The 10,443-nt window shown below is 52.3% G+C and overlaps 1 protein-coding gene across 1 annotated transcript; it reads right to left on the bottom strand.

The window, feature by feature from the left end:
* Window positions 1-313: 313 nt before the first annotated feature.
* On the bottom strand, window positions 314-9,529 carry LOC143692265 (serine/threonine-protein kinase PAK 3-like). The gene is made up of 12 exons (XM_077172178.1): window positions 9,454-9,529; window positions 8,492-8,529; window positions 7,984-8,106; window positions 6,953-7,133; window positions 5,940-6,003; window positions 4,644-4,692; window positions 3,404-3,516; window positions 2,765-2,882; window positions 2,021-2,120; window positions 1,395-1,591; window positions 799-936; window positions 314-403 (listed from the first exon to the last, which is right to left on the bottom strand). The coding sequence occupies exons 1-12, from the start codon at window positions 9,527-9,529 to the stop codon at window positions 314-316; spliced, it is 1,287 nt and encodes a 428-aa protein (XP_077028293.1).
* Window positions 9,530-10,443: the final 914 nt, after the last annotated feature.

Here is a 10,443-nt window from a genome sequence, read left to right as displayed (position 1 = left end):
GGAAGAAGACCTTTGCACGCTTCCAAACCATGCTGCAAATCCCATCCATGTGTCTTCCCACATCGAAGAAACACCTGACCATTCAGAAGCAAATTTAGAGCTTATTCACAGGGTGAGAACAAAGGGAAGCTTCCAGCACAGTGTAGGTTTTATTTCTTATAGTATTTATTTTGACTATTAGAATAAAGAGACTACGAACTATGAGCTATAATTTAGAAACTTCAAACTATGAGCTATAATCTACAAACTACAAACTACGAGCTATAATCTACAAACTACAAAGTGCAAACAAGAACAATGGCCTCTTCCAGGGCTAGTATCTCCTGTTGGCCATAAACTGCTGCGTGGCCATGATCAGAGGCGTCAGCTCGGAGGTCGGCTTGGCTGATGTTACAAACGGATGCTGCCCAAAGAGAAAAAGAAAAACATGAACTTGTACTTTCCTCACAGGCTGAAACAGGCTTTCTCTGGCTACCAGAAAGATATAGAAAGAAGAAAAGGAGGGCATTCTGGGCACCACTGTCTCCACATCCAGGACCTTGCTACATGAGGCAAAATGGCTCCCAATCCCACAAATCCATGACTCCAGATGTCTTCAGCTTAAGGAGATTTGGTCTAGGTGACCTTGAAAGGCTCCTTCCAAGGCATCCTAGGCCAGGATTCTCCTTTGTTTTCCTTTGCAAGCCCCCAGAGGGGAGATGCTTAGGAGCGGGCCCCATCAGACGCCTTGGACTTGAGCAGATGAGGAGCCCCTGGCAGCGGGCAGCTGGTGCAGCCTGCAGCCGCTTTGCCTTTTACCTGCAGCAGTTCCTGGGCAGACCAGCGCCTGTCCTCGTCCCTCTCCAGGCAGCAGTGCAGAAAGTCTCGCAACCACGCCGACTGCTGCCTGGGCTTCTGCAGCTTTGGCCTGCCCCCGCTGCTGATCAGCTCTTGAACCTAGAGAAGAAGGAAATGCCACGCTCTACCTGTCTCCTTCGCACCCCAAACTGCTCACACACACCCCACGGGACAGGCTCCACTCTCCCGTGGCACTTTACTCCCTGCCAGAGCCTGGCAGATACCTTTCCTACCCCTACTGAAAGAACACAAAGCCACAGGCAGCCATAGCCAGTCCAATAGGCAAAGGCTCTTGCCTTCACCCCTGATTTCACTGGCTGATGGGGACTAAAAGCCCAGCTTTGCCCTTTTGTCAAAGCTTCCGTCAAGCAAAAGGCATCACCATTTTTTGTGCGGTTCGTGCACTGAAATGGCAAGGGGACGATCTGGACAAGGAGCACGAGAGACTATGCAGCCTGGCACCTCTCATTTCCAGGTGTTAGCAAGCTTGCCAGGCAGAAGAATGGGAGCAGATTGTATTTGGGTGTCAGCAGTATCTGAGAGCAGTTGCAGCGCACCGTGCGGGAGGTTTTCATCCGGTAAGGAGGCGCCCCTTCCACCATCTCGATCCCCACAATGCCAAAGGACCAGATGTCCACTTTGGGGCCATAGAGCTTCCTGGTGAAGATTTCTGGCGCCATCCAGTAAGTGGTCCCAACAGCTGATCTCCGTTTGCTCTGCTCAGCGGTCAGCTGAGCAGCAAGGCCAAAATCAGCTGAGGAGAAAAAAGAGGCCAGCGTGAATGAAGAAAGCAAACCAAAGAAATCCCCGCTGTACCAATGTCCAAGAGGGCAGCATGGAACCCGGCTGCCAGCAAGGGGCCATGCTGCCATTCCTCTGGCCTGCAGCCGAGGAAATACCGAATTGGCCAGTTAGCAAAAGCCCCAGCTTTCAGGCAGTGGCTTTTAGTGCCCTGAAGCTATTAGACTGTAAGTGCCTTGCTTGGGAAGGGACACACGCACAAGCCAAAGGCACTCCTGAGCCCTTGTTCCCAGCAACACCTCCCTGCACCTTGGGGCTCTGCTCTGCACTTGTATCAGGGCAGCCTGGACTGCCACAGGCACCACTGCAGGGAACCGGCAGTCACCCAAAGGCAGCCCCACACCGCAGCCTGCCAGAGCTGAGCCTGGCCAACAACACCCACCCAACTTGACGGATCCGTCCAGACCCAGGAGAATGTTGTGGCTTTTGACGTCCCGGTGGATCACTTGCTTGGAGTGAAGGAAATCCAGGCCTTGCAGGCACTGAGAGAGGAAAAAGAAACACCAGCCTAAGTGGATTTCATCCCACAAGCGGGGAAGTGGCACATCTGCAACACTGCAACATTCCTGGGCCATGCTGAGCCATGGCACGACAGGCTGCTGGCAAGGGCAAGAGCTTGCTGCTCCAACACAAGGACAGCAGTGCCTTTCTAAGTGAGGGTGTGTGTGCTTCTGAAAGAGAAAGGACAATTGTTCCTCTGGCCACTGCCCTGCAACCACAGACTGAAGCAGCACTGCTGCAGTGGCTGTGCTCTCTCCGCCAGACAAGAGTGGATGCTTTTGCAAACACCCCTTTGGTGCAAGACTCTCTTGGAGGCTGAGCTCCATGACAGCCCAGTGTGTATCTTTGTCTGTGCCACTTATTTTACATTGTGCCACCAGTACTTTGCCCGTCCAGGGAAGGAATGCAGCACACACAGGCTCCAGGCAAGTGTTTAGAGAGGCAAACACAAACACACGAGAAGAAGGGCAGGGACACTGGCAGGCACTTCAGATGCTCTTGCTACTGCCAGTCATAAGAGAAAGGCAGCAAGGAGGCTCAGAAGATGAAATCTCTCCTCTCCTGGTCACCCATTTGGAAGGACCATCCCGACCAAGGCATGGGAAGCACAGGCACCATCCCTTACCTCCCGAGAGACAGCTGCTATCTCTCCTTCTGCCAGGTGAGTCTCCCTGATGACATCGTGTAAGGAACCTCCGTCCATGTATTCCATCACGAGCCAGAGTTCCTCGTCCAGCAGGTAGCTGAAAGGAGGAAACAACAGCCTGGAGATGAAGGCGTGCACTCACACCACCTGATGGATTCTTGTTTCTGTGTCTCTCTCAGAGGAAGACAGGAGGAAGTGAGCAGTCATTCACTATGCTCTACAGGCCTTGAACTCTGGGCAGTCTAAAACACTGCTTGCTATCCACACCAACAAACAGGCCAAGGGAAATACAATCTACAGTGCTTTGGCAGCACTTCAGACCCATGGGGAAAAAATCCAACCCCAAAGCCAACAAAACAATGGGGAGAGAGCACAGGAACTTTGAGGCTGTTGGCTCAGTAAGATAGGGCCAAGTCTGGCCTTTGAAAGCGCCCTTCAAACTCGGTATGCCAGGAAAGAGTAATGCAGCCCCAATGCAATCTCCTCCCAAGACACTGTAGATCAGCCCAGAAACAGGAATGAACAGCTCCATCCTCTGCCATCCACCAAAGGAGTGCTTGAACCTCTGGCTTGCAGGATGTGAATGACCTTTCACAGCAGAACAGCAGAACCACTCACCTGTCTACATAGTTGACAAGGTTGGCGTGCTTATTGCCACGCATGACCTGGATTTCATTCAGGCACAGTTCACTGCCGCTCTCTTGCAGGAGACTAATTTTCTTTATGGCCACCTAAAACGACAGGGAAAACCATGAACCAAAAGTCTGTGGCACAGGACCACAAGGGCAACATGCAGAGAGTGATTATAGGAGGATAGTGCTGGGCTGGGCCAAGCTGCCTTGTGACAGGACATCAGACCGCCTGCTCGGGCACCTCCCAGGACACAGAGCCACATAGCCTCTGCCTTGGAAACCTGGCAGAAACACGCTCTAAGCTCTCCACCTCAGAGGTCTAACAACACTCACTGTGCCCAGAGCCAGTCTTCTCCCATGGCCTTACTTTATCATCCCCATGCTCATTCACACACCTCTTGCAAGCAGGAAGCCATTTTGTGCCAGTAAAAATGGAGCAAAACTGCTGGCAAACCATTGGCACTTCTAGGGGATTGGATCATTACTCCAGCAGGCACTGGCATTCTCCATTGCACAACAACAAAGCAAACAGTTAGAGATGTGGCAGATAAAATGCTGTCCTAAAAACATCCTGAGGGCTATTCCTCCTAAGATATACAACCCTACATACTTCACAATGAAAAAATGCCACGATGATGAAAACATCATTAAGGACACCTCCAAAAACCACAATCCTAGCATTTCCTCACTCCAGGAATTTTCATTCTGCTCCACTCAAATACTTTTCTTCACACCACTGACTTTTGCAATTACTGCCTGACTGTAAAACGAAATAACCCAGGCCATGATCTTCTAGGGATATACACCGGGCTATGAGCAGGGCTTAGGCCTTTGAGAGACTCCTTGCAGACCACTCTTTCTAAGCACAGTTCCAAGGGCAGCACTGCAGGTGCCTATAGAACTACCAGCACGATTCCCATGTATTTGCTAATAGCCAGAAAAGAGAACTCAGGAACCCTGCAGCCCCAAAGAGCAGTGCCATGCTCTGAGACACCACCTGGGCACTAAGACCCAGCCAGCGTGTCCTCCTCTGGCCTCCTTGCATTCCCAGGGGCAGCTGAGAAGGACAAAATCTGTCCCCACTCTATTTGGCAGGCGGACACTGCTCTGCACTTCATCTGCCTTTGCAGCAAAGCTCTCCTGGCCACCCAAAGCTCAGCCACAGCTCACAGCAGAGGGGAGGGCACTCGAGAGCTGCAGAAGCTGCGGCGCTGCTTGGCGCTTACCTCTTCTCCTGTGGCAGTCTCCACTGCCATGCACACCGTGCCGAAACCCCTAGAAACAAAACAGCAGCGGAGAAAGAAGAAGTCCTTTAGTCCCTGCCACTGCAAGACACTGCAGTCCAATTGCAAATAAGTCCTGGGGCAAACAGTAAATGGAATAGGACAGATTCTCCTCTGGGTCTTTCCCCCCTTTTCTCTTTCTGTATCTGTACATGTGTGGGATTTTTCCAGGAACTTGCCAGTTGGGCCTTCTCCCACTTCTCCCTGGAGCCTGTCTGCCAAAATCAAGCACCACTACCGAGGCCTTCTGAGAAGCCTGAGGCCACGGAACAGCCATTGCAGGAAAGCCTCCAGACACAGATCCCTTCTCCAGCTTGCAAGGAAGTTAGTGCCCGGCCACAGCTGCAGCCACAGCCAGAGCAGGGAAAGGCTTCCATTGCTGCACACACAAATGCAGAAGTCCTCAAAACACAGGATCCTTGGACACCAGCGTTCTGAGTCCAGAGCTGTTGTCAGCTGCTTCTCTTCGGTGCCCCAGACACCTGGAGGACTCTGCTTTTCTGGAGACTTCTTGTACATTTGGCTTCTCACAGGGAAAATGTTGCAAATCAGTCCCATTTCCAGTCAGCAGAGCCGGCTTTCAAAGGGAACAGCTTGGTGGATTCTTTGCAGGAAAGGCCTAAACCCCACAGGATCCACCAGGGTTCTGCCATCAGCCAGATGATGCCTTTTCCTCTGGAGTGCATTGGCACTGGCCATTGCCCTGAAGCTTTGTCTTTTGCCACCTTAGCTACAAAAGAGAGCTGCTTCTTTCATTTCTGCTTTTGGCTGCTAGGCTAGGTGGTGGCCATCCAGACCACTGAATCTTGCTTTCAGCAAAATACTGGAAAGAAATGTTACCCAGAGCTGTTCCCTGACAGCTGTCAGCTGCTGACTTGACCTCTGAGGCAACAAAGTTTCTCCTCCTTTCATTCCCACGCATTCTGTATTCTTTTGAGACATGCAAAAATGCTCTCTCCTAGGAAGAGCGGCAATCAGGTGCAACAGACTTGAGGGAATGGAGATCTGCCAGGTGCTGCTCTGTGCCGCAGAAAAGACATTGCCAGCGTCCAGGTGTCTTTGCCACCCTGCCTTCGGACCACAGCTGTAAATGCTGACCAGTACTGAGAGATCATCAGGCATCATCCTAACGCAGTGTCTGAACAGCTTTGGAGCTTGCCTGACGTCGCTCTGGGGAGATGTGACACCAGCAAAATGCACAGGCCCTGCCTTTGAAGAAGGAACTGTGGCTGCACTCACCCTTTGCCAATGGTTTCCAGCTCTGTGTATTCAGCCTCAGGATCTCCCTCGCTCACCAGCATCTCTGGAAAAATCCCAAGGAAAGATGCTCACTTCAAAAGAGATCCCACCCTGCAGCAGATCAGAAAGGCAGCCCCACTCTCTGCGACTCTGGGCCCTTTCAACTCAGGCAGTCGGCAAACAACAACACCACCGCACCACCACCACCACCACCTCCTCAGAAACAACAGCAGCAAGACGAGCAGCCCTGCAGCACAGATGGCCTGCACCAAACTAGACGTCTAAACTAAAATCTAAGCACGTGCAGAAACAGTCAGAGGATGCAGGGATCAGAAAGCTGTAACCAAGAGAACTGGTTGTTGTCTAGAAATGTTAAGGGCAGCAGGAATAACAAAACCTTGCTGTTCCTGGCAATCAACACTCTGTGACCTTCAAGCAAAGCTTTAATCCTTGCAAACATCAAAGGCATCCTGGCTCCTGGAATCAATTGTTCTCAACAGCTGCCCTTTGCAGGACAGCAAGAATATTGCAAAGTGCTTCCAGCAGAAGCACAATCTGCAGCTTTGAGCAGGACAATTTTGCCTAAACAATGGCCTTCTGCCTTTCAGGAGCAGCAGCTCATGTTCCAACCTACTGTGCTGGGCCTTAGGAATGAGGTGCCTCAGCCTTTAGGATAGGCCGAGTTCTGAAGATGACCTTGGCCGTGCCCCACAGGAGCTCCTTGAGGCCTACTCATTGGCTGGGTCACGGCCTCCTGCTCAGCCAGAAACAATCTCTGGTTTGCCTTTTGCCTCCAGGGAAGCTCAGGTAAAGCCAAGCCAGGCTGAGCTGCTCTCAGAGGCAGGAGCAACACCCCGGTGACCCCTCACCACCTCAAAGCACAACAACAGGTCCTGTGTGGAGGCCTCAGGAGCTGGCACTCAGCTGAGGAGGAACAGGAGCTGGGACAGCTCATGCCGACACACGCACACACAGGGCACTGCTCCAGCAGACAAGGATCACAAAGGACGTACTCAGCATGGCCAGGCACTTGTCCTCTGTCCTCTCTCCCAGCTGCTCTCTGCTGCCAGAGGAGCTACTGGTGCTCCAGATGCACGAGCTGCTCCCGCTGCACTTGCCAGCTTGGGGACTGGAGGCTCCTTCAGAGCCTTCTGCTGCAGCTCCTGCAGGTGCCAGGACAGAGGAGGTGGAGCTCTGGGAAAAGAAATGAGTGAGGTCACAAATGTGCCTGGCAGAGGTGCCCCTGCCATCCCATTTCAAATGCAAGCCCCTGGGAAGATGCTGCTGGCCACAGCCAGGGCTCTTCACCTCTCAGCTTTTGCAGCCCGCTTCTCCAGCTCAAGGCCCAAAATCCAAAGGCTGCTTTTACACCATGGACAAAATGACACCACACTCACTGCTAACCAAAGCAGGCACTTACTGGTGATGTTTGCTCTGGGCCTGGGCTGACAGCAGGGGCAGGTTCATGAGCACTTTCCTCCTCTTCAGCCTCTTCCTCGGGTGCAGAGGCAGCCAGAGCAGGTGCTGACGCTGCCCTTCTGCTCTGGGGACACACAGCAGCATGAGGGACAGGAAAGAACCTGGCATTCACCACCTCACCTATATTCAGCTACAGGCCCCGCTGCATCTCAGCTGTTCCTTTAGCTACTGACAGCTGCTGTCTGCGCAGGGCCAGGTCCCTCCTGGGGACAGTGTCTCCTCATATCCTGCAAGCTTCTGAACTGCACCTTTGCACTGCTCTCTTCACTGGGGACAGGGAGCCTGCACAGCCACTGGCCACCAAGGGCCTCACTTGTACCCCAGCAGCATGCCAAGACATCCTAATGCTACCTCCTGTCTCTTGCTAAGACAAATTCACAGCCCCTTTCAGAACAGTAGGAAGGTGATCCCTGAACTTCCAAGTTCCAGGCCTCACTGCCTGCGGGAAGGGCAGGAAAGATTCCAGCCCTCAGCATCTTCAGCCAGGCACGGGAGGTGCTGTCTGATCAGAAACTTGCAGCTATGCTTTGCTCCAGCCACAGGACTGCCCAGAGCTGCCACTTACTGATGCTGCATGCTCAGGCCCTGCAGTGGCAGCAGGTACACTTTGCTGGGCATCTTCCTCCCCTTGGGCCTCTTCTTCAGGAAGACACACAGCCACTGGAGGCTCCGAGGTTCCCTTTGGGCTCTGCAGACAGACAGCAGCGTCAGGGACACGTAACCTCCTTTATATTCAGCTCTAGACCCAGATGCACTCAGGAGAAAGCATCTGCAGAGAAATGGGATTCTAGGGTGCTCAGACTCAAGTAATATGGGCCAGCTGGATTGGACTGCGCTCTCTTGTACAGGAGAAATTCCATCATGGCAGCCACCACTTTCAGCTGCTTAAAAGTTCTGGAAAGGAACTGGAGAAAACAGCCCTGGGTCCTCCTGCTGCTGCTGTTGCTGCAAAGGGCCTGGACTGGACTTTCATTCATCCAGCCAGGCTGGCACCGGACTGCAACAGGCCCAGCTCACAGCTTGCTCCGCAATTGCCAAATGCTACCAAGGCCAGAGGCTCCTTTGCCACTCACCCAAAGAGCAGATTCTCTCCAGGCACGGCTGATGTGACCTGCAACACACAAGGGAAAAAGAACCAGATGCTCTAAGAAAACTGCCTGTGCTGGCCATGCCCACCCCAAAGTCAACCCAAAGACAGAGCATTCTGCTTTCACTACACCACTCCAGCAGCATCCCTTGTGGCACACAGCAAGCAAGACAACAGCAGCACAAAATACTGCCTGGTGTCTACCTTGTCTCTCCTCTTTGGCCACTCAACCCATAGAAACTTGAGACTAAGTCTACAAGTGGTTCTCTAACAGTCATTGCTTCTGCCCCACCTCACCCAGCAGCGGCTACAGCTCCTCTCTTTGCTGTATTTCAGTCTGCTCAAGACATTGCATGCAGCAATTGCCATGAGCTTACTGAAAACCTTTCCCCAGGGAGGCTTCACCCAAGTCCCTCTGAGCCATGGTGGCAGTCCTATCATGACACAGCACAGGAACAGCTCCTGTGTGTGGGAGCATACAAGAACTCCTCAAAAATGTCCATCTCAGAGGCCTTTACCAAGCTCATTCTGTGATTTCATCACAGAACAAATGGCTCTTTTAGCGTGCAGGAAGTGTCAAGTTCCACAGGCAAATGCTGGGATGAGGGAATGCAGACAAGAAGCCTTGAACTGAGGGACTTTGCCTCAGTCCTGGAGAGCAGTGCACAGCTTTTACAAGGACTCCTGCCAAGCTCTCCCAGTCTTCCCATCCTGGAAGTTGTCTTGCTTGAGCCAGCAAACTGAGGAGACTCCAGACTCCATTGCCACAGGCCGTGGCACGGCAGGAGCGGAATCCCCGCAGGCTACATCACAAATGCTGCCCATGTCCCACTGGCTAGAGACACGCCCTTCTTAGCTGGAGCTGTGGGCAGGGGCGTTACCCAGCTGAAGGCCTCTTTGTGGCATTTGGGTTTCCATATGCTGCACTGAAGAAAAACGTCTACTTACGTGCCAGGTGGGTGAAAAAGTACCCGGAATAAGCCACGGTAAAAGCCGTGAAAGCTGCAGCACACACTCCCTCCATGGCTGGAGCAGTGCTGCTCAATCTGCAAGGGACAAAGCCTGTAGGGAGAAAACAAAAAAACTCAAGAGTCCTGCTGGCAGAGACCTCGTCGATCAGCAGGTTCCCCTGCAGTGAGCGTGCCGCAGAGCTGCTCTGCACACTGAGCCCTTCCGGGCCTCGGCACAGCAACTCTGCCTGACAACGCTGCCATGCGGCCGCTGACATCACAATAGCAGTGCCCTGGGCTGCTTTGTGAGTTCATGCACAGAACCACACCTTCTCTACAGATAATGCCAAAAAAAGCCTGCAGCGTTCTCCTCTGCTACAAAGCCACACAAAAAGCCCTCCTAGTCCATCACCTGTTGCTCAAGGCATCTAAGAGTAAAAACACACTAAGCCCCTCTAGCCCACACTGAGAAGCTGAGCACTGAGAAGGGAGCAGGATGTGAGGAACCACATTAGTGCTCTTTGGCCACTATTGCTTCTGAGCAAAAACCAGAAGGCTTCTTCCAGCGGGACCTCCCTTAGTTCTAGAAAGCAGCAAACTATCAGAACCCAGGAAATTCCTCTGCCTGCCCTGGAGGGCTCAAGCCGCTGCCCGGGGGCTCAGAGACTTTGGCACAGAGCCCAAGACGCCTGTGCCTTTGATTTAGCCCTTGGAAAAAACAATCGCCAATCTTGATATGAAGAATTACAAGTCAAAAGAGTTTAAGTAGAATAATAGGTAGTTTGTCACCAGGTGAAAAATAGATTTTTGAGGTTTTGAAAATGACAGCTTGGGGGTCTCAAGATGGAGGAATTTGGATGTGCCTTGTCCTTTTTCCTCCTTCTTCCTAGCCACCATCTTCTGAGTGATGTTGGCACTTTTAGATTGGTTTAGAGGAGAAGTTCACTGTCTCACATAGGTGATAGGTATTGGGAAGTTATTGTAAATA

Source organism: Agelaius phoeniceus, chromosome Z (assembly GCF_051311805.1).
Source record: "Agelaius phoeniceus isolate bAgePho1 chromosome Z, bAgePho1.hap1, whole genome shotgun sequence".
Lineage (NCBI taxonomy): Eukaryota > Metazoa > Chordata > Aves > Passeriformes > Icteridae > Agelaius > Agelaius phoeniceus.
This window is presented reverse-complemented; position numbering and strand designations above follow the sequence as displayed.

Coding starts and splice junctions, on each gene's coding strand:
- LOC143692265 (XM_077172178.1), bottom strand. CDS start 9,529: ATGGAGGGAGTGTGTGCTGCAGCTTTCACGGCTTTTACCGTGGCTTAT. Junction 7,134..7,983: donor GGCCTGAGCATGCAGCATCA/GTAAGTGGCAGC, acceptor TTCTTTTCCCAG/AGCTCCACCTCCTCTGTCCT. Junction 404..798: donor CTGCCCAGGAACTGCTGCAG/GTAAAAGGCAAA, acceptor CTCTTTGGGCAG/CATCCGTTTGTAACATCAGC.